The 27351-nt window shown below is 41.6% G+C and overlaps 2 protein-coding genes across 6 annotated transcripts in view; one reads left to right on the forward strand and one right to left on the reverse strand.

Moving 5' to 3' along the window:
- Window positions 1-4436, reverse strand: part of LOC116976881 (galectin-related protein-like) — a 30772-nt gene extending 26336 nt beyond the window's left edge. The window contains exon 1 of the mRNA XM_033026907.1: window positions 4270-4436. The gene's annotated coding sequence lies outside the window, so the exon portion shown is untranslated. The remainder of the gene's footprint in view (window positions 1-4269) is intronic.
- Window positions 4437-16650: 12214 nt separating this feature from the next.
- zfyve26 (zinc finger FYVE-type containing 26) overlaps window positions 16651-27351 on the forward strand; it is an 82856-nt gene continuing 72155 nt past the window's right edge. For 4 of the 5 annotated variants that reach the window (XM_033026908.1, XM_033026911.1, XM_033026909.1 and 1 more), the window contains exons 1-6: window positions 16651-16788; window positions 18822-19107; window positions 21339-21417; window positions 22290-22379; window positions 22657-23212; window positions 24181-24293. In XM_033026908.1, coding sequence (XP_032882799.1) covers window positions 18869-19107; window positions 21339-21417; window positions 22290-22379; window positions 22657-23212; window positions 24181-24293 — 1077 coding nt within the window. In that variant the 5' untranslated portion in view covers window positions 16651-16788; window positions 18822-18868. The remainder of the gene's footprint in view (window positions 16789-18821; window positions 19108-21338; window positions 21418-22289; window positions 22380-22656; window positions 23213-24180; window positions 24294-27351) is intronic. The other variant, XM_033026910.1, reaches the window with a different exon arrangement.

The raw sequence follows: 27351 nt of genomic DNA on the forward strand, positions 1-27351 counted from the left end.
ACCAAAGTTGGACCCTTGAAGACCGAAAAAGGTGAATTTATTATGGGGAACAAGGAAATGGCAGATGAGTTGAACAGGTACTTTGGATCTGTCTTCACTACGGAGGACACAAACAATCTTCCTGATATAGTAGTGGCCAGAGGATCTGGGGTGACAGAGGAACTGAAGGAAATCCACATTAGGCAGGAAATGGTGTTGGATAGACTGATGGGACCGAAGGCTGATAAATCCCCAGGGCCTGATGGTCTGCATCCCAGGGTACTTAAGGAAGTGGCTCTTGAAATCGTGGATGCATTGGTGATAATTTTGCAATGTTCTATAGACTCGGGATCAGTTCCTGTGGATTGAAGGGTAGCTAATGTTATCCCACTTTTTAAGAAAGGCGGGAGAGAGAAAACTGGGAATTATAGACCAGTTAGCCTGACATCGGTGGTGGGGAAGATGCTGGAGTCAATTATAAAAGATGAGATAGCCGAACATTTGGATAGCAGTAACAAGATCGGTCCGAGTCAGCATGGATTTACGAAGGGGAAATCATGCTTGACTAATCTTCTAGAATTTTTTGAAGATGTAACTAGGAAAATGGACAAGGGAGAGTAGATGTGGTGTACCTGGACTTTTAGAAAGCATTTGATAAGGTCCCACATAGGAGATTATTGGGCAAAATTAGGACACATGGTATTGGGGGTAGAGTGCTGACACGGATGGAGAAGTGGTTGGCAGACAGGAAACAAAGAGTAGGGATTAACGGGTCCCTTTCAGAATGGCAGGCAGTGACTAGTGGGGTACCGCAAGGCTCGGTGCTGGGACCGCAGCTATTTACAATATACATCAATGATTTGGATGAAGGGATTCAAAGTAACATTAGCAAATTTGCAGATGACACAAAGCTGGGTGGCAGTGTGAACTGTGAGGAGGATGCTATGAGAATGCAGGGTGACGGACAGGTTGGGGGAGTGGGCAGATGCATGGCAGATTAAGTTTAATGCGGATAAATGTGAGGTTATCCACATTGGTAGCAAAAACAGGAAGGCAGATTACTATCTAAATGGCGTCAAGTTGGGAAAAGGGGAAGTACAACGGGATCTGGGGGTCCTTGTACATCAGTCTATGAAAGTAAGCATGCAGGTACAGCAGGCAGTGAAGAAAGCGAATGGCATGTTGGCCTTTATAACAAGAGGAATCGAATATAGGAGCAAAGTGGTCCTTCTGCAATTGTAGAGAGCCCTAGTGAGACCACACCTGGAGTATTGTGTGCAGTTTTGGTCCCCTAATTTGAGGAAGGACATTCTTGCTATTGAGGGAGTGCAGCGTAGGTTTACAAGGTTAATTCCAGGGATGGCGGGGCTGTCATATGATGAGAGAATGGAGCAGCTGGGCTTGTACACTCTGGGTTTAGAAGGATGAGAGGGGATCTCATTGAAACATATAAGATTGTTAAGGGTTTGGACACGCTAGAGGCAGGAAACATGTTCCCGATGTTGGGGGAGTCCAGAACCAGGGGCCACAGTTTAAGAATAAGGAGTAAGCCATTTAGAACGGAGACGAGGAAACACATTTTCTCACAGAGAGTGGTGAGTCTGAGTCTCTGTCTCAGAGGGTGGTGGAGGCGGGTTCTCTGGATGCTTTCCAGAGAGAGGTAGATAGGGCTCTTAAAAATAGCGGAGTCAGGGGATATGGGGAGAAGGCAGGAACAAGGTACTGATTGGGGATGATCAGCCATGATCACATTGAATGGCAGTGCTGGCTCGAAGGGTCAAATGGCCTACTCCTGCACCTATTGTCTATTGTTTATTGATTCCGGGAATGCCGAGGCAACAGGGTGAGAGAGAGGGAGTGAGAGAGCGAGAGAGAAACGAGATGGGGAGCGGGATGGGGAGCACGCGAGAGAGAGGGAGGGAGGGAGAGAGCGAATGACAGAAAGACACAATGTGGGTCGGTAGGTGAATGACTTTACCTGCACACCAACAAGAAGCCCGTGTTCGCGGTCCGGAGCCCTCAATTCTCACAATGTGTCATCAATACATTGATCCACATTCCTCAGTAAATGTAATTGTGTTTTGACCAAGTATTAATTACGGCGCGTTCCTTTGATTAAAATTCACGGGGGTCCCGTGAATTTTATTCGAAGGAACGCGGCGTCATTAATACTTGGTGAAAACACAATTACATTTACTGAGGAACGTGTATCGATGTATTGATAACACATTGTATAACTACGTGTTAACCACTGGTTGTTAACAAGCGCTAACAGTGGTAGTTAACAAATTATTTTTGTCTCATGGCTGGTGCAGCGGGTGACTCGTAACGATTATCCATGGTCGTTTTTTTAAAAAATCCGTATTTAACAACGCAAATGTTTTTTTTTTAAAATCCATATTGAACAAAGCAAATTCGTATTTCCGTATTCATATTGCATTTACGTACGAAATATGGAAAATTAACACGAGGCCCCCTTAGGCGCAGGGCCCAATTGGGAGCAATTGGTCCAATTGGCTTAAGGCCAGCCCTGGACAAGATAATTGGATCACTCAAAATAGCAGGGGTTAAGTTATTCTGTTAAACACGTTATTTCAAAAATTCCAATTCAATTAACATGAGACATGTGCTGTTAATGTTGCAAGAATTATTTGGCAGATGAATGCTTTATGGATTGTGTAAATGTATGAGAAATATAGTTTAAAAAAATTAGAATGGCTGTGTTTCAGGAATGAAAATACTTAAGGGTAACTAGATAACTTTTCTATTGCTTTTCTCAGTAGCAGAGCATGCACTTCAGGTTGTTCAACCTCTCAATTTTTAGCTATTTTCTGGCACAATTTACATTTTTGTTAAACTCGGAATGAAAATAATGTGAATCCACAATTAAAGCAAATTTAATAAGAGCTCATGACAAGAAAGAAAAACAATAAAATTCAAAGTCCTGGTCAGCATTTGGCAAACGAGTAGGTGGATGCATTTTCTGATGCAGATCTTTAATTTAAACTAACTATAAATTATAGCTTATTGTACAATAGTTAATTCTTTATCTTTTTGAAAACTCTCTCCTGCAAATTAATGCTGTGCCTAACTACTCACTATTTCCCTTACTCTCATGCCAAAATAATATTTTCCAGGATATTATACTAATTTTCCCCAGTGTCATTTAGTTGCATATGTTACCCAGCTGTTTGTCACTTTGATATTTCGTATCTTTCTTAAGTTTAACTATTCTGTTTGCTCATCTGATTTTTACCAGCGTTATCTTTACATGGACTGTTGTATTGTTTCAAACATATCTATTATTCTTATGCACTTAGGTGTACCCATAGAGTTTTATCTCTGCACCAAACTTCAATTAATTCACTATTAAGTTTAAAGGAAGAGCTAAGTGGTCTTTCTGTTTTTCTGGGGATATTCCTTCTTCCTTTGCTTATGTTCTACAAATTGTTCTTTGTACTTCTTCACTTTAATCAAGTTGCAAAATGTTCCAAAACAAATTACTTTTCCCCTCTTGTTATTGTAATAGTAATATCTTTGACAAAAGGGATTATTTCCATCAGCACAATGTTAGTGTTCATGTACCTATGTGAACATTATCATCATATTCTATTCCATCCAGATTTATAAGACTTCTCTTTCCCACTGATAGTGGTAAAACTATCTCACTTTAGGTTTGCTGGAATTAGTCACTTATCTCACTTTAACTGGAAATTGGTCTCTTGGTGTAATACAGTTTGACCAAATTACTCTGTTGATAAATCGTTCTAACATCTGATTCATGCCCATCTGCGGATCACATTTCTGAGGTCTGAAATAGGACTCAAACTAGAAAACATAAATTTACGGTCACAGTTATTGGAAAATTTAGTTATGGTGTATTAATTGATAATTAACACAGCTTTCAAAATATGTAACGCCTAAAATGGCCTATAATGGAGCAATGGTTTTAAATGTGTTAAAAGCATAAATATTTCCATCTGATTTAAAGTACAAAATTGATGACATCAGGGTTAATCGCTGTGCCCTTATTTTGACCACATCTGTGATGAGTTAACTCAACTCAGTTCAATGATTAATCCTCGGGCCACCCTGAGTTATATGGTTTAATTAATGCAACATATGTTATATTTATCTAGAGTCAGCAGTGATATGTAGTATTTGGAATTTAATTTAAAATGGTTTATTATTTTCTTGAGCTTGTGCTTTATGCTATCTGTCCATATTCTAGGTTGAATGTGAATATAGTCTTGCTACAATCCCTAATAACATTAAATGCAAACAGCTTACCAGTAAATGTTATCCCACAAAGTCCAAGGAAGACTGCTGCCACCGTCATTTATCCTCACCATAAAACCCTGATTCCTGCTCTCTTCCTCTGATATTCTCCTGAAATTATATATTAAAACAGAAAATGCTGGAATTACTCAGCAGGTCAGGCAGAAAAAAAGAGCTGATGTTTCGTCAATGACTATTCATCAGAACTCAAGACAAGGAATTTAACCTGGGAAGTTACATCTGTCTCTTTCTCCACAGGTGCTGCCTCATCTACTGAGTATCTGCAGTTTCTGTTTTTATTTCAGATTTCTAACGTGCACCTTTCAGGTTTCAAAGTATGGTTTACAACTTTGGTGCAACTTAGCTTATTTTTGAACCATGTATTTTTGCTGTCACTAAGATTAGTGTGACATTGTTCAAGCATATCTGGCTCAGTTCATCAACTGCTAAAACATCCATCCCACCCTTTGTTATTTCCTGACCGTAGTATAGGAATGGCTGGCATCCATTATTCTATGTTCTGTAAATTTGAGGTAATCCCAAAACTCATATTGTAACTCACATCTGGTTCTGTGCCACTGTGTTTGCTAATCTACATAGGCTCCCAATTAGATGACACATTGATTTTAAATGTTCACACTTGTTTTTGAATCCTTCCGTGGCTTTGATGTTCCTGAATTCTGTTACAGCTCCATCTTCATAACTGTTTCAGATTTTTCATTACTGATCATCGCTTAATAAATCACGACTTGAATGTCAGTCATGTATTCAGCTGTGTGGATCTTGTCTGAAATTCCCTGTCCAGACATTAACTACTCTCTGCCTCACTTTCTTCCTTTAAGGTATTTAAATCTTCTTCTTTGACCTAACATTTGGATATCTGCCCTAATGTGCGTGGCACAAGTTTTTGATGATGTTCTTTAAAGCATCCTTTCAGACATCCTTTAAGACATATTTCCACATTAAAGTTGGTATATAAACACATGCTGTTTTGGCTTGGGCTAGAGGTTTCAGAAACAAAATGATAACTAAAAAAACAATACAGATGTTTCTTAAATACTATGTGGTAGTAGAATTAATGTTCCTTCCTGTCCAAATTTAAATTTTGACAGCTGTCAGCACACAGGAAGCTACTCAAGGAGGATGCATATTTTTAACCTTGGAGAGAGTTGAGGACTGGTTGACTATTTAAAAGTAAAATCTAAATAAGTGGTGCAAAGAGAAGAAATATATTAAAAATCTGAAATATAATTAGAAAATTCTGGAAATGTAGCAGTTCAATTACCATTAAGGAATAGAATAGATGTATTAATGTTTCACGTATACGCCTTTCAACAGAATCCAAAATAAAACAGAAAACGCAAGAAATACGCAGCCTTTTTTAATCTCACAATCAGAAATATGCATCTACTTTTTTTAAACAAGAATATGAGGAATATAAAGTGAGTAGGAATGAACTCAAGTGGGTGATTAGAAGGATCAAAAGGGGCCATGAAATGTCATTGGCGAATCAGATTAAGGAAAATCTCAAGTCCTTTTATATGTACATTCAAAATAAGAGGATGACGAGGGAGAAGGTAGGACCTCTCAAGGATAAAGAAGGGAATCTATGCTTGGAGTCAGTGGTGAGGTACTAAATGAGTGCTTTGCACCTGTTTTCACCAAGCAGAAGGGCTTGGAGGACAACAAGATCAGTGTGGAGAATACAAATATGCTAGGGCAGTTTGAGATTAAGAAGGAGGTGCTGAGACTCTTGAAGAGCATTAAGGTGGATGTCCCCTAGGCCTGATGGGATTTATCCCAGGTTATTGAGGAAGACAAGAGAGAAGATTGTGGGGGTAGTGAAGAGGATCTGTGTTTCTACCCCAGCCACAGGTGAGGTCTCTCAGGACTGGAGAATGGCCAATGTTGTTCCTTTGTTTAAGAAGGGCAGTGGAGAGAAGCCAGGGAACAAGAGGCCAGAGAGCTTCACGCCTGTGGTAGGAGAGAATTCATCGAGATAGGATTTACTTCCATTTGGAAGAGAATGGGCTAATTAGGGATAGTCAGCATGTCTCACTAACTTGATTGAGTTTTTTGAGGAGGTGATGAAGGAGATTGATAAAGGTAGGCTAGTGAATGTTGTATATATGGATTTTAGTAGGCCTATTGGTAAGATTCACGATGACTTGGTCATATGGATTCAAAACTGGTAAATTCATAAAAGACAGAGGGTTGTGGTGGAAGGTAGATATTTTGGCTGAAGATATGTGACCAGTGGAGTACTGCAGGTATCTGTGCTGGGACCTCTGCTGTTTGTAATACCTGTATATAATAAATGACCTGAACATAAATGTAGATGGGTTGGTGAGTAAGTTTGCTGACAACACAAAATTGGAAGAGTTACAGACAGTGAGGTATGCTGTCATAAGATACAGCGGGATGCAGATCAGCTACAGAAATGGGAGGAGAAATGGCAGATGAAGTTAGAGTAAGTGTGAGCTGTTGCACTTGGGAGGTTGAATATAAGGGAAAGTATAGTTATTGGTAAGACCCTTAACACCATTGATGTGCAGAAGGATCTTGGATTCAAGTGGATAGTTAGTAAGTAAGTAAGTAAGTAAACTTTATTTATATAGCGCATTTTAAGCCAATTTGCATTGACCCCAAAGCGCTTTACATAATTTAAATAATAATAAGTTCCATTGCAAACCATAGAAAAAGGTTTTTAAAAAAAATGAATAAAAATGGACACAACATATTACAGAGTTCAACACAAACATCCCCCCACAGCAGAATCAAAACATTTCCACTGTGGGGGAAAGGCACCAGAAAATTAAGTCCTCTTCCTCTGTGAAACATCCCGAGGTCAGGGCCCATCTGTGGCCGTGCAGCCAGTCCGATGATTTTCAGGGCCCTCTTGCCGTAAAGATGAAACATCGGCGTCGGGTGAAACATTCCTCAGCGGCTTGGAAAAGTCTGGAGCGGCTGTCCCCTCCCCGGAGAGCGGAGACCGCGGCACTCGTAGTCCTCCGGCCGCGCCGGCTGGAGCTCCGACCCCGGCGAACTCGATCTCTGGCTCTGCGGCGCTCCAAATCCAAATCCAGCGCCGCCCGCGGCCGAACGCCCGCAGCCACAGCTCCGCGATGTTGGAAGTCGGCGACCAAAGCGCTCCGGAGCTTACCGCACGGCGACCCGGTAGGCATCGCCCGCTCCTTGTTGGTATCCCAGTGCTGCGCTACCGCCGCCGAAGCTGTAGTCCCAGCCGGTCCCGACAGGAAAACGCCGCTCCCCTTTCGGTGGTAGGCCGCGAGGACGGGGCGAAGAAACAGCACGGAGGGATGCTGCCTCTCCGACCAGGTAGGGGACTAAGAATAAAGTTTCCCCCTTCCCCACCCCCACCCCCCACATAAAAGACCTCCACTAACATAAAATAAAATAAAGAAAGGTGTAGAGGCGGACTGCGGGCAGGCTGCCATACACAGACGGCGCCCACTCCCGCACATCCGCCATCCGCCGGATAGGGTGGCAAAGAAGGCATATGGTATGCTTGCCTTCATTGCTGGGGCATTGAATATAAGAGTGAAGAAGTCACGATGTAACTCTATAGAACTTTGGTTAGGCCTCATTTAGAGTATTGCATGAAGTTCTGTTTGCCCCATTATTGGAAAGATGTGGAGGCTTTGGAGAGAGTGCAGAGGAGTTTTCCCAGAATGCTGCCTGGATTAGAGGGTTTCAGCTATAGGGAGAGGTTGGATAGACTTGGATTGAATTCTCTCGAACGTCAGAGGTTGAGGGGAGACTTGATAGAATATAAAATTATGATGCTTAGATAGGGTAATAATAATAATAATAAATTTTATTTATGGGCGCCTTTCAAGAGTCTCAAGGACACCTTACAAAAATTTAGCAGGTAGAAGAAAAACATGTAAGGGGAATGAAATAAATAGTAGAGACATGACTAGTACACAAATTAAAGACAGAATTCAATTCAAAACACAATATGAGGCAATTCATGCACAGATGAAAAGGGAGGGGGACGTGGGGCTAAGGATAGGCAGAGGTGAAGAGATGGGTCTTGAGGCGGGACTGGAAGATGGTGAGGGACACGGAATTGCGGATCAGTTGGGGGAGGGAGTTCCACAGCCTGGGAGCTGCCCTGGAGAAGGCTCTGTCCCCAAAACTGCGGAGGTTGGACTTGTGGATGGAGAGGAGACCGGCTGATGTGGATCTGAGGGACCGTGAGGGTTGGTAGGGGGAGATGAGGTCAGTGAGATATGGGGGGGCCAGATGGTGGAGGACTTTGTAGGTGAGGATCAGGACTTTGTAGGTGATCCGGTGGGAGATGGGAAGCCAGTGAAGTTGTTTGAGGACTGGAGTGATGTGATGCCAGGATTTGGTGTGGGTGATGAGTCGGGCGGCTGCGTTCTGGACCAGTTGGAGTTGGTTGATGTAGGTGGAGCTGATGCCAAGGAGAAGTGAGTTGCAATAGTCCAGTCGGGAGGAGATGAAGGCACGGATGAGTCTTTCAGCAGCGGGAGGTTTGAGAGAGGGTCTGAGTTTGGCGATGTTGCGGAGATGAAAGAAGGAGGTTTTAATGACATGGCAGATGTGAGGCTCAAGGGAGAGGGTAGAATCAAAGATCACGCCAAGGTTGCGGGCCCGGGGAGATGGGGAGACAGTGGTGCCGTCGATGGTGAGAGTGGGGTTATTGTGGGGTAGACAGTCAGAACCTTTTTCCAAGGATGGAGATGTCCAACAATAGACAGCATAACTTTAAGGTGAGAGGGGGAAAGTTTAATGGAGAGCACTGAGTGTCTGGATACAATTGTGGCATTTAAGAGGTTTTCAGATTGGCACACAAAAGTGCAGGGAATAGAGATATAAGGATCTTGTACAGGCAGGTGAGATTAGTTTAACTTGTTTAATTTGTTTAATAAACAGTTTCATTTGTTCGGCACAAATGCGGTGGTCTGAAAGGCCTGTTCCTATGCTGTGCTGGGCTGTTCTATGTTAAGAATACTTTTTTAAATGTTAGAGCTACATCAGGACATGTTGACACAAGATTAATCAGGAATTTATTAGCCACCAATATTTTTTGATGCAGGAAAAGCTGTATGGGAGTCCAAAAGAGGGTACTTTTCTTTGTATCGTACATAATCTGATTCATTAGTGACAAAGCAGTATAGATGAGAATTGATCCTCTCAGTAGACGCTAGAAGTGAGAAGGTACAAACAAAGTACGGTATAATTTGCTGCCTGGACTTCCTGAAATATTTTCATGGGCACTAGTCCAAATGTTGATAAGAGTATAATGTTGTTAGTCACAATTATTTATTTTCTGTTAAAAACAGAAACAACAAAAAAAAATGTTGAGCTTAAGTTTCTCATGCTGTGTTGCGATGAAGAAATATTTCTGGTCTAAAATGCTGCTTTTTAAAATATTTACTTCCAATTATAGTAATGCTAAATGCTTCCATTCTTTTTGGCAAGATATCGTGTGTTTGGCCAAAAAGAAACTTCATAACTAAAAATAATTCTTAAATGATCCCACTGTGGCCTTTCCCAAAATATATGACATGACTGACATGTTTCACCACTACTCAATTTAAATAGGTACTACTTTCATCTTATGCAATATATTTTTTTTCACTTGCGTCTGTGTGAAGTATTGAAACAATTTTCAGACAAGTTACCTATTGATACATTGATTATTTGAGATTTAGTTTTCCAATATATGGTTAGTCTTGCCTCATTTTCCATCATGTTTCCTGAGAGGAGATTTTGATTGATGAGCTAAGACCGAGATTGTTGTTATGCTAGTTGGCTTTTGGAAAACACATTCGTCATAGATAATCCAGTGTCCATATAAGTATATGTCAATTGTAAGTGTAAAAGTTTACGACCTCCCATGATATAGAGCTCTGCTTCCAATGCCTTTGCCTCAAGGCCTTTTTATGTGAGAAGGAATCCTCATCTATGAGTGATGATCTCAATAACCTCCAACATTTTCCCCCTCTTGTACCCCTGGTGTCAGACTGGACCTTGTACCCCTTTTTATGTGGGAAGGAATCCTCATCTACGAGTGATGATCTCAATAACCTCCAACATTTTCCCCCTCTTGTACCCCTGCTCTGACTGGACCTTTTAATTTCAAACTACCAGTGCGACATTAACTGTCTTGACTTCTTTATTCCCCTCCAAATTCATCCTATCTGAATGCACATCCCTCCGCTCACTTAGCAACAATCTTAACTTTGTTATTAAATCCGTGACAAAGGAGGTACTGTGGTAGTCTGACCTCTGGGAAGGGGAAGGGTATTAAAATACAGTTATTTTAAGACCTGTGGAAAATTGAGATAGGCTGTATACCACTGATAGTGTTGGGGTGGGTCGGAGGTGGGGGTGAGTATGAATGGTAAAGGGGATGACGAATGTTATGGGGTCAGCAATCCTTTCTGTAGTTTATGTCAATAGTGCTTTATTTGTCACATATGCAACAGCATAGTGAAATTCTTTTTGTATATATTATACATGCAGGTGCTGTAATTTTTGACGCCATTATTCAAATTCCAAAGTCCGGTCAGCCCGCGCGCTTGGTGTACAGGAGCAGTTACCGTGAACCAACGTCCCTCTCCTCTCCTCACCATCTTTGTGTCCCAGGAGCATCTCCTGCAGTCTACCTTTAAGGCGCTGGAGGCATTACCCAGGTTTCCCTCTTTCCTGCTCATACGTCTCACATCCGACATCTCCAGCTCCCTCCCGGTTAAACTGTCCGATGAGCCTTTCGGCAGATTACTGGTCCTGTCGACCGACAAGCCTTTGGGTGGGTTCCTGACCCTGGACCTGCTGAGTTTTTCAAGGACTTTGTATCTTCTTGTTTATTTACCAGCAACTGCAATTCCTAGTGTCCCATGGTACAGGCTCCCCCGGGAGAAAGGCATAGGGACGCAGCTGGTAGTGCTGCTCGACAAGACAAAATCTTGGAGCTGCAGTCTTCCACGGACCATTGATCCCCTGAAGAGAGGTTGTGGATTTCAAATCAATTGTAGCCTTAAAGGGGCATCACCATTTTAACAGCAAAATAAAACTTTGGTTATCAAACAAAATACACTAAAATATATACATAAATTAAATAAACTACTAAGTGGTATAAAGAGTAACAATGAAATATACAAAAACAGTGGATTCAACACAAAAAAAAGTTTGCAAAAGCACGACTCACTGAAACAAAATATCAAGATATAAAGGTAGACGAAAATGCTGGAAAAACTCAGCGGGTGAGGCAGCATCTATGAAGTGAAGGAAATAAGCAACCCTTCTTCAGACTGATGTGAGGGTGGGGGGGGGGGGGGGAGAAAGAAAGAGGAGGAGTCAGTGGGCTGACGGAGAGTTGAGAAGGGGAGGATAAAGTAAGGACTACCTGAAATTAGAGAAGTCAATGTTCACACTGCTGGGGTGCAAACTGCCCAAGCGAAACGTAAGGTGCTGCTCCACCAATTTACGGTGGTCTTCACTCTGGCCATGGAGGAGGCCGAGGACAGAAAGGTCGGATTCGGAATGGGAGGGGGAATTGAAGTGTTGAGCCACCGGGAGATCAGGTTGGTTATTGCGAACCGAGCGGAGGTGTTCGGCGAAGCGATCGCCAAGCCTACGCTTGGTCTCACCGATGTAGAGCAGCTGACATCTAGAGCAGCGGATGCAATAGATGAGGTTTGAGGAGGTGCAGGTGAACCTCTGCCGCACCTGTAAAGACGGCTTGGATCCTTGAATGCTTTACATTCAAGGGGGAAGGTAAAGCAACAAGTGTAGCATTTCTTGCGGTTGCAAGGGAAAGTGCCCGGAGAGGGGGTGGTTTGGGTGGGAAGGGACAAATTGACCAGGGAGTTATGGAGGGAGCGGTCTCTGCGGAAAGGAGATGGGAAGATGTGGCAAGTGGTGGAGTCACTTTGGAGATGGCGAAAATGAAGGAGGATTATTTGTTGTACCTGACGACTGGTATTAGGTATGTTGCAAAGCCTACCTGAAGCGTCGCTGAAAATCTGTCCCAGCCCGTGTGCGCGATTTTGGCGCCGTTTAGAGGGGGGTGGGTTTAAAACGCGATTTTCCCTAGGCTGTTCAAATCGAGGTTTTTCAGCCTAGTTAATTATTAACAAAAAATCGCTGGAAGATTCCGTAGCTGGTGCTATTTTTAGTTTTAAGGGCTTTCTTTACTTGTTATAGTAGGTTAAAAATTAACCTCTAAACCCCCGACCGCCGACAACGGGCCGGATCTCATACAGGGGAAAACGGAAGGTAGGCTGTTTATTTTTACGTTAAAAAGGGCTTCTTAAGATCCCTTTATACAAAGTTTAATGTTGCGAGTAGCTAATTTGGGCCCCATTATATCCCGCAGTATTTTTCTGGGAATTTGAGGGCACAAATCTAGCGCAATGTGAACGTTCTAAACCAGCGCGTTCACAGGATCCCACTAGAAAGCTGATTTAAATGGACTTTAATTTGCAGCAATTGAACACTAAATTCCTTCCATTTGGCCTATAAATTAATGTAAATGAGATTTAAAAATCATGTTTTATTGTGAATTATTTGTGAATATTATTTGGACACTTAGGCTATTTAAAAATGTTAATCATTTATTAAGAAATGGATAGATGTTTAGATCTAGTAATTGAAGTCTGAAATTAGCTACAATTGGGTAACTAACTAATTATATGCTTTAATTTCAGGTCATCCAAGTAAGATTATTTTATATTTGTTTCAGAATGCTTCAATCTATGATAACTGAAAATTTCATTCAGTTCTTTTAATTTTTAAGAAAGTTATGGCCATTTGATTGTCCACGATCATAGCTTTTTTGTTATGTCCATAGAAAATCAATAGGGAACAAGATGCTAATTTCCGAGTATGAAAATGGCCATAACCTTTTAAATACTTGAGATATGAAAGTGAATTAGGTGTCAAATTAAACTTATTTTTATGCTTTATCTGATGGGATAAATTGCAGACTTGATTTTTTAAATCTCAAAATTTTGTGACGATGCTACTAGTATGGTGGAAGGTGAGGACAAGGGGGACTCTGCCCTTGCTCCGAGTGGGGGGAATGGGGAGTGAGAGTAGTCACGGGGTATAGAAGAGACCCTGGTGAGAGCCTCATCCATGGTAGAAGAGGGAACCCCCCCCCCCCCCCCCCCCCCGTTCCCTGAAGAATATAAATGCAATTTAGGCTGCCCTCAAAAGAGTGAATAATCTTCAATGATTCCGATGAATATTCTTAAGATATAGAATGGTGTGGATCTGTTTGATTTGGGCAATGTTGAAATATTAACTGCTTAATCTTAAACCTATCAGGTCTTGCACCAACTTGCACAACCCTAAGATAGGCACAAAATACTGGAGAATATTCTGGAGAAAATGCACGTGATGTTTTGGGTCAAAACCCTTCTTCAGACATACCTAATTCTGTCTCGACAAGGGAACACTATGGGCCACCTCTTGCACTACCAATAAGACATAATATCTTATTTTATTGCACACAATTTTGTTTATTTTACTGTCTTGTAGATAAACTTTTATGTGTAACTAGACCAAGTGGGACCCGTTGGGTTCCATCCCCTCAACGTTGCGGTGGGGGGGGGGGGGGGTATGGCGTCACACACACACTAACCAACCCCTCACATACACTAACCACCCCCCTACACACACACGCTAACCACCCCCATTGATATTACATTAATATTATTAATTCACTCCTTTTACCCCCCTCCATCCACTCACATATAGCCCCCAACTTGCAGGCACGGCAAGAGAGGGAGGGGGGTAGAGAGAGAGGGACACAGAGGCACACGGAGAGGGACACAGAGGCACATGGAGAGGGACACGGAGGTACACGGAGAGGGAGTGGGGGGGAGAAGTGGGGTGGGAGAGGGGGGGTGAGAGTGGGGGGGGAGAGGGGAAGAGAGAGAGAGGGGGGGAGAGAGAGAGGGGGGGGGAGAGAGAGAGGGGGGGGAGAGAGGGGGGGGGAGAGAGGGGGGGGAGAGAGGGGGGGGAGAGAGGGGGGGAGAGAGGGGGGGGAGAGGGGGGGGGAGAGAGGGGGGGGAGAGAGGGGGGGGGAGAGAGGGGGGGGGAGAGAGGGGGGGGGGAGAGAGGGGGGGGGGAGAGAGGGGGGGGGGAGAGAGGGGGGGGGGGAGAGAGGGGGGGGGGAGAGAGGGGGGGGGGGAGAGAGGGGGGGGGGGAGAGAGGGGGGGGGGGAGAGAGGGGGGGGGGGGAGAGAGGGGGGGGGGAGAGGGGGGGGGAGAGGGGGGGGGGGAGAGAGGGGGGGGGAGAGAGGGGGGGGGGAGAGAGGGGGGGGGAGAGAGGGGGGGGGGAGAGAGGGGGGGGAGAGAGGGGGGGAGGGGGGGAAGAGAAGCTCTCGCTTCTATCTACCGTCATTTCTCCTCACTTTTGGAATTCTGAAAGGATAAATGTCTCTCACGCTTATCCCGATTTCCATAATTATTTACAGCGCAAAAATTGACAATTTTGGCTGGTTTTAACGGGCCCGCTACGCTGGAAACAATGGTTAGTGCTTACCTGCAGTTCATCGTGTGTACTCCACTTGGCGTAGCGTAGCAACAGTACGGGTCATGGGTCGTGACCCGACTGCCGTGAAACCTCCCTATTATCACATTGGTGTTTGCAGGACATTGCTGCACACAAATTTGCCTGGTTGTTTCCCCATAAAAAATACCGACAGCACGAGGGCAGGGGGGCAGTGTTAGCTGTGAGGAGGATGCTAGGAGGCTGCAAGGTGACTTGGATAGGCTGGGTGAGTGAGCAAATGTATGGCAGATGCAGTATAATGTGGATAAATGTGAGGTTATCCACTTTGGTGGCAAAAACAGGAAAGTAGACTATTATCTAAATGGTGGCCGATTAGGGAAAGGGGAGATACAACGAGACCTGGGTGTCATGGTACACCAGTCATTGAAAGTAGGCATGCAGGTGCAGCAGGCAGTGAAGAAAGCCAATGGTATGTTAGCATTCATAGCAAAAGGATTTGAGTATATGAGCAGGGAGGTTCTAATGCAGTTGTACATGGTCTTGGTGAGACCACACCTGGAGTATTGCGTACAGTTTTGGTCTCCAAATCTGAAGAAAGACATTCTGGCCATAGAGGGAGTACAGAGAAGGTTCACCAGACTGATTCCTGGGATGTCAGGACTTTCATATGAAGAAAGACTGGATAGACTCGGCTTGTACTTGCTAGAATTTAGGAGATTGAGGGGGGATCTTATAGAAACTTACAAAATTCTTAAGGGATTGGACAGGCTAGATGCAGGAAGATTGTTTCCGATGTTGGGGAAGTCCAGGACAAGGGGTCACAGTTTGAGGATAGAGGGAAAATCCTTTAGGACCGAGATGAGAAAAACATTTTTTACACAGAGAGTGGTGAATCTCTGGAACTCTCTGCCACAGAAGGTAGTTGGGGCCAGTTCATTGGCTATATTTAAGAGGGAATTAGATGTGGACCTTGTGGCTAAAGGGATCAGGGGGTATGGAGAGAAGGCAGGTACAGGATACTAAGTTGGATGATCAGCCACGAATGGCGGTGCAGGCTCGAAGGGCCGAATGGCCCACTCCTGCACCTATTTTCTATGTTTCTATGTAATACGTAATCCACTGAAAGCCTTTGGGATCATCAGAGGTAGAGAGAACATAGAATAGTGTGTAGACAGGAACTGCAGATGCTGGTTTATACCGAACATGGGACAATGAAGAAGGGTCCCGACCTGAAATGTCACCCATCCTTTTTCTCCAGAGATGCTGCCTGACCCGCTGAAGAAGGGTTTCGGCCCGAAACGTTGCCTATTTCCTTCGCTCCATAGATGCTGCTGCACCCGCTGAGTTTCTCCAGCTTTTTTGTGTACCTTCGATTTTCCAACATCTGCAGTTCCTTCTTATACACGAGTCACTCCAGCCTTTGTGTCTATCTTCCATAATAAAGTACAGCACAGGAACAAGCCCTTCAGCCCACAATGTTTGCTCCGAACACGATGCCGTTAAACTAATGTCATCAGCCTGTACATGATCCATATCCCTCTACTCCTTGCACGTCCATGTGCCTATTTAAAAGTCTCTTAAACGCCACTATTGCATCTGCCCCCACAGGACATGTCCATTCATCCCCACGTTGCATTTATGGTACTTTGAAGGTACAGATTTGTTTTTGATAACGTCCGCAGCCGGCAGCGGGAGACTCAAATGAAATAGTTATTGCCAGCGAGTAAAACTCTGCGAAGGCCGGAATTCCGCTCCTTTCCATCCAGGCCTCTAATGGCGCCGGTACACTCCCGTTTCCATGGGAACCGCGCCGCCTGTGACCCGTGACCCGGCCCGTGAGCGGTCAGGTGACCGACGGCGCTCGCGTCACGTGGTGCCCAGACGGCCATGGCTGGTGAGGATGTGGGAGAGTGACTGGTAGCCGGAGTGGATGGCCCTTTATACACTGGAGCGGACCGGACCGGCGGAAGGAAGGCTGGAGGAGATCCACTCTGTCTTACTGAGCCACGGAAAGTAAGGCTTGTGGGGACTGGAACTGGCCCAGGCAGGCAGTTTCGCAGAGGAAAGGGCGGGGGGCTGGAAGAGGGGTCTGTGCACACCTCTGCTGTTTAGGGACGATCTGAAGTCCCGGGCCTGGGCTATAAAACAGGAGATTTAAAACTGAGCTCACATTAAGTCATGCACTCTGGCTTAGTGATTAAAACTACTCGGTTATCTCTATAAATTCTGACAACATAAACTCACACATTTAATAGTTTGCAAATCTACTTTTCCAATTATGCATCTCCTTTTGCTCCTAACCAGTTGCAAACTTTGACGATGAGGCTTTAATCAGTGTAGCAAATGTTGACTCTACTGCGCCTCGTTGAGATGCAGTTCGCAGGAGATTGTGTCAAGACCTCGCTTGAATGATGGCCAGCGCTTCAGGTGCAGCTCCAAAAATGGCAATCAAGCCCTATTGGCAGAATGGAGGTTGCATAGTTTTATTAGACACTAACCAGGACTGAGAACTCTGCTTTCCCACATTCTCGCAAATAATTGACAAGATATGGCGATGGAGGCAGGGGTGCAAAAGGCAGAATGATTGTATACAAACAAGCTGGTACAATCTCGAATTTGCAGTTTGTAAGGATGAGAGTCAAGCAAGACATTCAAAAAGAAATTGGAGAGATGCTTATGGAAAATAATTTGCAGGGCTGATTAAAGAACAACGGAATTTGGACTGGTGGACTTACTGTGTGGACTTGGGCCAAATGGCAGCAAAGGCAAAATTAAGTATTTCAATGATTCTATGTAATAGTGTCTGACTAAATCATTATTATTGAGAAAAAAGAAAAGCATCTCATTCACCTGATTTCATCAAGTACACTCAGGTTGAAAGCTAAACAAGTAACCTGATAAGGATTTGTATTCTTAACAGTGCAAGTAGGGTACACTAATTTGTGATTTTAAAATGACTTCATCTGGAGGGTATGATACATTTATGAATTAGCTGTTGGTCAATCAGTAAATCTTTTTGGGTTGCCCTGCAGGCTGAGAAATAATTTCAATGATTGTTCTGAGCAAAATCTAATTTGGCAAATTGGAGGAATGTCGTTTGAGTTACACAGTGAGTTTCTGATGGGACTGAATGGTAAAATATAATGTGTAATACTATAAATGCCAGATTTTTAGTTCTATTGAATTTGGTTTGTAGTCCCTGATTTTTCATTTGGTTTTAACATTTCAATGTTGTGGGTAGAAAATGGGGAACTGATTTTATTTTAAAATAATACAAAGCAGCATGAAATTGAGAGAAGTGAAAGTCTGTTGTGGGTAATGGTTAGGGGGCACTTGCAACCAGCTCAAAGTATGTTGAGTGTACATTCTTAAATTCTAAAATGTTCTTGTTCCATAGTTTATTTCATATTATGTTATTATTCACCAGTTTATTTATTAATATCAGGTAGTTTTGAATATGTATTGGCAAAAGCAAAATGAATTCACCTCTAGAGTCCATTTAATAGTTTAAGTCCTTTAAAGGTGTGAGATCAAGATGATTTTTGAATTGTAGCCGCTGGCCAACTGACGCCATGTTAGAAATCATGCAAAATGATAAATATTTTGGAATCTATAATTGGAGCCAAACTGTCATTGTCTAAAATTTCAAAGATAACAAATGAGCTCTTCCTTAATAATATCAGTGTTAAATCTCTCTGTGCTTCTATTATTTTTTAAAAAGATTATGTTAATTTCTCAGTTTCAATTCGATACACAAGATACAAAGTTCAATATGAAAATTTAAATCACTAAATCCTTAATTTCTGTAAATTTGCACTTTTTGAGGTGTTAGCTTTTGCATGGCATAGTGGAAGGCATGGAGAAGAGATACATATAACAGCTTTCAAAGGAATGAAACAGGCACTGAAATAATGGGCGCCATTGGTAGAGTAATTAAAATTAACAATGCAAAATTTAGGTGGCTGTATCTTTTGTGCTTAGCATTGTGCATAACAACAGTTATAGCTATTAGTAAACTGATTTTGATGTACATTTCTTATTTACAGATGATGCATCTTAAGTGCTGTATAAGTGTCCAGTACAGATTTCTTCTATGATGGAGAGATCGTCATCAAACTTACCCACTGGGATGAGGACTATGGAAATGCATCCGTTTGGAAGAGAGGAAGAGGATTCATTGGAGAGGCTGTTTGTGTTCTTCAGGGAGCATTTGCGGCAGGGACACTGGGCCCTAGCGCAAGCTTGTATGCCCCAGTTAAAGCAGTGGAAAGGAGGTGCTGAACAAGTGAAAGAAATCCTTCAAGCAATTGTTGCCTGTCCATACAAGTTGTTGTGAGTACTTTGAGGGAATTTGTTGGGACCATATAAATTTACAACATAGAGATGTAATGGATCAAACTAAAAATGACCATCTTGTTTGATATTTTAAAAAAAACCATTGTCCCATGTCTTTCTTTGCTTTAAAACTCCAAAAACTAAAAATAAATTTATACCATATAAGCTGTCTATATTGCCCAATAGGTCTACAGTTTTTTTTAATTCTCCACACAATATTTCTCTCTCATCCTTACCTCATTGCAATACATTAATGCGCATATTTGGTTTCACCATAAATTCATTTGTACCTTTCTGTATGGGGCCAATGTAACTTTCTCACCATTCAGGCAAAAGAAGAAATTAAGATACAAGATATTGCAGATAGTGGGATCTTGAGCAAAACACAGCGACGGAGAAACCCAGCAGGTCAGGCAACATCAATGGAGGAAATGGGCAGGTGATGTTCCTGGTCGGAACCCATCTTCAGACAGCGAAGAAGGATTGGCTTTGCCTCAATTGAGCCCTGAGGCAAAACATGGAACTCAAAATCCATTCTTTATGGGAGATTTCTCCTTGCATTTCTTCCTACGTTTGCTGATGATCTTAAATTTCTAACTCCCATCATTGACTACTTAAGCAAAGCATTTAAATACAGTAAGCCCTCATTATTGCAGACCTATTTATAATGGATTTCAATTATAGAGGACTGTTTATTTAAGAACACCGGCTTCTAGTTTAAGAACACAGGCTGCGAAGCCTATTGAAATCGACAAAGCATTGAAATTGACATGCAATTGCTTGATGGACACTTAACAACGTAACAAACAGCCTTTAGTATTTTTAGCTTGCAAAATTTTTAACTTAAAAAAATTTGAAAACGGCTCGTTGTTTCACAGAGTGGCGGTTGGAGCGGATCCCTTACTCGGTTGTAGCGGGCAATTGGCAATAACTGATATTATTCCCCACCCATGGTACGTTTTAACAAGGGTTTTCTCTAATCCATTTTTCCTTAGAATGAGCTACTTCATTATTTTTTTTAAATAACATAAGGGAATGTCTTTCCTTGGTCTTCCATCTTGGGTTTCGTTTTAGGAACATTTTCTTTAATGGGTTGTTTAAAAGTACTAACTATTCAAACAATATCCCACACAAATTACTTCATCGTTACTGTTGTACTCTCAAGACCTTTATTGTAGAATGCATTTTTTATTCACTTCTTGTGGATTTCCCACCTATTCTCCCATGAGGCCAACATCCCCTGAAGGTCAGCCCTCCTGTCTACCTCCTGATCTGCAGTTTTCTCAGCCCTTCAACTCATCACTGGCCCGCTAGTGATTATCACAGGGCCCAATCTTTTAGTGTGTCGCTTCATCAGGTATCGCCATAGGTCTAGGCCTGTATCCATCAAATTCCTTCCCATTCCTCCCTTCGGGCACCCACCTGCTCATTGTCCCCTTCCTTCGATAACTTTTAGGATGTGAAAAAAATGGTTGTCAACAGGCACAGTTGTAGATCATTATTACAATTCACCAAAACAAAAGGAACTGCAATTATAATTCATCCAAAATATTGCTGGTTTAAAATAATAATGCCCACGGAAACATTTAATCTGTAGGCTGGGATATTTGGGTGCTGCATCAAGGACAATAAAATATATCTTGTTCTTCCTTTGCTCTTTCCTGAAATTATTGATTACTTGAGTCAGTATGGGTAGTTGCACTGATGCAGCAGATGTTAGTGGGCTGAGCTTGGAGCAGTCAGCATGGAGCATGTGTAAATGTGCCCTTGCCCAACATGAACTCGTGCACATCTATTATGGATCACTAAACATGTACAGAGACTGCTTGACCTTTACCATCTCTGAGCCATGGTTTGAGCTATCAGACAGATTAACAAATATAGCTCATCCATGGGTTGTTCGTGATCTATATTACAGGAGACTCAAACACTTTTGTAAACTGTTTTGTATCTGCTTTATCCACCCCTCAGAAGACTAAATATTTCAGCTTGAAGCAGGGTCCCAACCCAAAACAGCACACACCCGTGTTTTCCAGGAATGCTGCAAGACTTACTCCAGCACTTTGTGTCTTATTTTTTTGTAAACTAGCAACTGCAGTTCATTGTTCCTAAATATTTCAAAACTAGATTGAAGAAAACATTGTAGCTGTCTTATAAATAATGCATTTAATTTTTTGTTACTCTTGAAATTTACCTTGCCTGCTCTCTAACAAGTCGTCTATTTGCAGATGGGAATCGGTTTCAAGTCCTCATTGGCTTGCCTGGCTGTGGCTTTTGGAGCTGGAATTGTGGTGGTCACATGATCAGGTAAATAGGTACTTAGTGATTCTATAAATTTTGTTAATATCAGTACTTTTGTGCATTCATTTCCAGATAACACCTTTTAGGGGGGCGCCGTCCAGTTGGGTATGGCTGCCCTACCTGCAGCTGTCTGTCTTTTCGCTTTTTTAAATTTTTAGCATGTTCAAATAGTGTTTTGTTTTGGAGGTCTAGTCTTTTTATGTGGGGGGGGGGGGGTATCCAGGTATCCCAAGCCGCTGAGAGGGTTTTCCCGACGCCGGAGCACCATCACCCGGCGAGAAGGGCCTGAAACATTGAGCCGCTGTAGCGGTGACTGCGGAGGCCTCAAAAAGCCCGACTATGGGTGGACAAGGGGATGGGGACTGGACTTTGTGCCTTCCCTCACAGTGGGAACCATTGTGGGGACATGTTTTTTATGTTTAATGTTAAATTCCTTTATAATGTTATGTTGTATTCTTATTAATGTGCTGCAATGGCAACTCAAATTTCACTACACCAATTGGTGTATGTGACAATAAATGAACCTTTGAACCTTTACAATTAATTTAGTTCTTGTGGATTTCCATAATCAGTCGACCATTGATCACCCATTCACACTAGTTCTATGTTGTCCCACTTTTGCACCCACTCCCTACACACTTTTGGCTGATTACAGAAACCAATTAACCTACAAATCCGCACTCCTTTGGGCTGTGGGGAGAACCCAGAGGATGCCTACGCGATCACAGGGAGAATGTGCAAACTCCGCACAGACAGCAGCCGAGGTCAGGATTGAACCCGGGTCTCTGTAGGTGTGAGGCAGCAGCTTTACCAGCTGTGCCTCTGTGCTACCCGAAGATTGCCTTATTCTAAAATACAACTTTTTTTTTTTGCATCAGATATCGTTACCGCCATTTATAAGGAGAGACATTGAATTTTTTTTGCTACTGGAACTGCTACAACCACAGGTCTCACAAGATGTAATAAAGGTGATGTATCTAAATTATTTCAGTGATTCTTTTGAATGCCAGTTTTCGAAGTTGGCTGTCAACTATTATTCAACTTTAATTTCTTTATGTAATATTGCCGTACGGGTTAAGTACAGGTACGGGTAATGGTATTAAGTAGGTAAAATGTTCTTTGGCAACTTTAGTGTCATGGTATGTTTGATTTTTGGTAATGCTCTTGAGATGATGTATGATTTAGTTATTGATGAAAGATATCAATATTTAGTCTTGCTAATAATCTGTAATTTTTTCTGTGCAGGAGCTCCATGATATTTTTTTAAACTGCCATAACCCTGATCTGGTGATTGAGAAAAAAGTGGACTACAGTCAGCACAAACTAAGTTCTGAAGCATTCTCCTCTTTATATAATCTTTTATCCAGGAACCCTCAACTTGTGCAGGCTGTGATTAGTTATCTTCTGGTGGAAGACAGCAACAATTCTGCTGTGGAATACAATCATGCGTTACAGAAACTATTTATTGACTTTCTCCATTCTGCTCTCTGTTCCTTGAAGAAAGCACGCCAGGGAGAAGTCGTGGATGGATCTGACGTGGACATGCATGAGTTGACTGCAGACCAAATTTATGCTGTAATTTCTGTGCTTACGTTTGATGTGGAAAGGCAGGCCGTTGAAATTCGACAGTTGTGTGAGGAACTCTACAGTGCTTGTTGTGCAACAGAATATGGACTGAATGAGGATCACCTACTTGGCTTTATGCTGGGAAAACAGAACCAGACTCTGATCAGTTTATATAGTGCTACATCCATCGAGAAGAGTAAAGAGAAATTAGTTGCACAAATCTCACCTGACAGAGGTAACTTCATCATTCTTCAGGTGCTCACTTACAGAAATTACTGCATTTGGTTTCCTTTGCTACTATTTAAGCTAATGGTTTATAAGCAGGTTTTTTTTCATGTTACCTCTCATCCCCACTTTTTCCTTTTTTGTTGAATGTGAATGTTAACAGCTTTGTTGAATGTGAATGTTAGCACCCAGAGATACTGCTTGACCCGCTGAGTTGCCCCAGCACTTTGTGTTTATCTGAGGTTATAGAAATAACAAGCTTCACTCAGACCACAATAATATCCTTGTGTACAATTTTTAAGCAACAGGAATATAGTTAGGGCAAATGTAATATCCAATTTACCTTTTTTTTTTTTTTTTTTAAATAACAGGGCCAATTTAAACACATTTCATAATTAATCTGATTTAAATAAGCTAATTTATCATTGACCAAGGTTCACCTTTGTAATTACTTGGCCTCTATTATATGTTATTACAACAACATAATTTTAACATTTATAATTGGGGTTGCCTAATGCTTTACCCTGAACAGTGACCATCTTGTATTCTGCCATTAAATTTTCATTAGCCAGTAGATATAATAAAGATTGAGGCCTGAAAAAGACTCTTACTTTTTTCATCTTCTGTTGTGTATCTGAAGGAAATGGGAAATTACGTAGTTTGATATTAATACTGCAGAAGTTATTTTTAAACTTATTTGAAATATTTGATTTTTCAGAGCCTGCCTTTTTCAATAAAAATGGTTATTCAATCTCCTCCTTGGCAGGAATTATTCAGTATGGAGGAATGACTTTGCAATGAAAGTCAATGCTCTATTAAGTTGCTATGGCCATTATAGATGCCCCTTTCAAGTTTGCCATTGGACGGTAATTGAGAGCAAGTGTGTGTGGATGGAGGGATATGGCAGTGTGAGATTCATCACATAATGTGAAATTAGTTTTAATTAAAACATTTTTTCTGTTTCTTATGAACTTTTAGAAGCTGAAAGGGTTATTCTCGCATTGTTTACAGACTCGGAGGAACCTCCTGTCTGGAAGGCAGCATATTTCTACAGCACAAGCCATAGTAAGCACTTTCTGGAACAGGTTCTGGTATGTATTGGGAGTAAATCAATGGGAAGCCTTGATACTGACATTTGAATCGGTTAATTAATAACAATATAGGAATGATTCTGAAAATGTTCACCAAGCGTCAATTATCTCTAAGCTTTTATTAACTTTTAAAAGTGTACACTTTTTAAACTTCTGTTCCACAATGATTTATTTGTGTAACTATAAACTCCAGTACTCTGAACGTTATGCACAGCAAAGCTCCAAGGGATATGTAATAAAATAAATGATCATAATGAAAAAGTTACTTTTATAACAACTAAACAGGTTCGCTTTTTAATACACAGACAACTCACAAACGTTTTTAGACCAGTTCAAAACTTTACTTATTATCGGCCGATGGAAGGGAGGGAGAACTCTAGTCAAGTGAGCAATACAGGCACTTCACTGTCCTCATCCACTTCCTCGAACAACAGAATTACATCGTATTATGTAGTTTTTTTTGTCACCTTAGCACATTCCACAAACATTAGTCATGGTCAGAGGTACAGGAAAATAAAGGTTTCTACAGAATGCATCACATCAAAGGCATTTTGCCATATGGTACAAGATATTTTACATTTTAAAGACATTGGCCATTTGTTAATACCCCTTAGATCAATCTAGTTTCCGCTCTCGTCACTTCCTCGCTCACAGACATCGGACATTTGATGCAAGGCATTTTACATATCAAAGACATCAGCCATTTGTCACTTGGTAGACAAATGTTAGTCATTCATTATCTCAATATACAGCAACCTGAGGCAAACCTAAACTTGCCTTTCTGTATTAATCTACTGGAGAAAAGCCTGATTTGAGACTAAATATAAGCTGTACGCTTTTCTTATATTTTTAACATATTTCAGCCTTATCAATAATTTATTTAAAAAGTTGCTAAGGACAAATGCCCCTATTGCAGGGCTCCACTAAAGTAAAATTAATAGAAGTAAGATGCAATATCTCATTACTGGTTGGAAATGTAGAGCATAAATTTTAAAGGCGAATAGATCACTGAAGAAAGTGATAAATAAATAAATATTTGGTACCATTTACAATAACTATGATTCTAGATTCTGGGGCAGACTTGTCCACATTGCTTGGCTTTAATTCGTCATCCTGCTTTAAGGAGGGGGAAGTTTGATGGAGCTTAAATGTAAATTCATGTTGTTTATTATGACAACAAGAGACTTGGTGTAAGTTCATATTGCAGATATCTTTTAGTGCAGGAAAGTCAGATGGGCAACATTTTTAATGGCAAAAAAAGGCCGGGTGACATAGATTGGCACACTGTCCTTTCTCATATGTGAATTGGTGTCCAGTGTAATAATTAACATACAATGATTGAAAAAGGCTGCAGTGTATAGCTTTGAGAAATTCTCAACCTTTTCCTTCTGGATATGAATTATAAATTGATGAAAGGCTATTGATCTGAAATGTTAACTGTATTTCTATTTCCAAAGGTGCTGTTAAGTATTGGCAGCATTTTCTGTTTTTATTATAGTCTTTCCAAATCTTTATGCCATAGCAAATTAAGTATCAATGTTTATTATCGAGCAAGAAGGTTTTATGTAAATTTTCAATGTTCATATTTTTACTTCATATGTAAAATTTAAACATTTTTTAGTATTGATATTAATCTGTGGTAATGAACTGGTATTAATGTGTGGTTTACGTACTGGTTTATTCAGCAATTACTGATGAAAGCTCCAATTGTCAGTTTGTATTACCAGTAAGAAGACATCTCACAGCGTCAGACACCCGGGATTGATCCTGACCTCCATGTGGAGGTCTCTCCATGTGGAGTTTGTAATGGATTCCTGTGACCACATGGATTTCCTCTGGGTGATCTGGTTTACTCCCGCATCTCAAAGCTGTGAGGGTTTGTAGGTTAATTCCTCTGTAAATTCCCCTAGTGTGAAGCGCATGGATGAGAAAGTGGAATAAGTGTGAACGGGTTGTCGATGGATTGTGTGGATTCGAAAGGCTGAAAGGCCTGTTTCCATGCTGTATCTTTCAACCTCCAACACTCGCGTTTTTCCCTTTCACCATCACAGTACATATTTCTGACAAATGTTTCACTTCCATTAATTGCAAACTTTTTCTAATTACTTTAAATCTCATTTCAGCGCACCCAGTGTGAACAAAGAGTTAGAGGGAACATCAGCTGTCTTTTTTATTTCACTGTCATTGAGTCTTAGCTGTAGTGATATTTGGTTTTAAAAAGACAAAAATTCTTGTAAATCCTTTGGGAATTAATATTATAGATTTGCCTTGTAATTTACACGTTTATTATACATTTTGTTACAAACTCTGTACAAGGTTCATAGAAACATAGAAAATATGTGCAGGAGTAGGCCATTCGGCCCTTCGAGCCTGCACCGCCATTCAATATGATCATGGCTGATCATCCAACTCAGTATCCTGTACCTGCCTTCCCTCCATACCCCCTGATCCCTTTAGCCACAAGTGCCACATCTAACTCCCTCTTAAATATAGCCAATGAACTGGCCTCAACTACCTTCTGTGGCAGAGAATTCCAGAGATTCACCACTCTCTGTGTGAAAAATGTTTTCCTCATCTCGGTCCTAAAAGATTTCCCCCTTATCCTTAAACTGTGTTTGAGGTTGTTTTTCGGAGGCTCTCGTTTGTAATCATTTGTTGGAGTGTTCGCGTCATCTGGTTTAGGCTGGTTTCAATTCTCCACTAGCGTTCTCAAATGTTGAACAGATTATGACTGTTAGATCATCGAACATGATTCACAATGTGGCTTCATATCCTGCAAAGTGCAAAAGGACTGGTCAAATGAACATTGTACAGGAGTGAACCATTTAGCCCCTCAAGTCAGTTTCCATTAATGTTGACCATTTACTGTGTGTCATTGATATATGGACGGTGCTTCTGATGAACAGTGAATTCTCATTTGCTGAGTCGAGTCTGTGCTTAATTACTCTTTTCTGAGACAGACTTTAAAGCATAATTTCTCTCTTTTACACAATAAAACTGCTATTGATGCCTCTATTTTTTCTGACTATCATTTCCTTTATAGTGCAGGTGCTTCCTC

Source organism: Amblyraja radiata, chromosome 9, assembly GCF_010909765.2.
Source record: "Amblyraja radiata isolate CabotCenter1 chromosome 9, sAmbRad1.1.pri, whole genome shotgun sequence".
NCBI lineage: Eukaryota > Metazoa > Chordata > Chondrichthyes > Rajiformes > Rajidae > Amblyraja > Amblyraja radiata.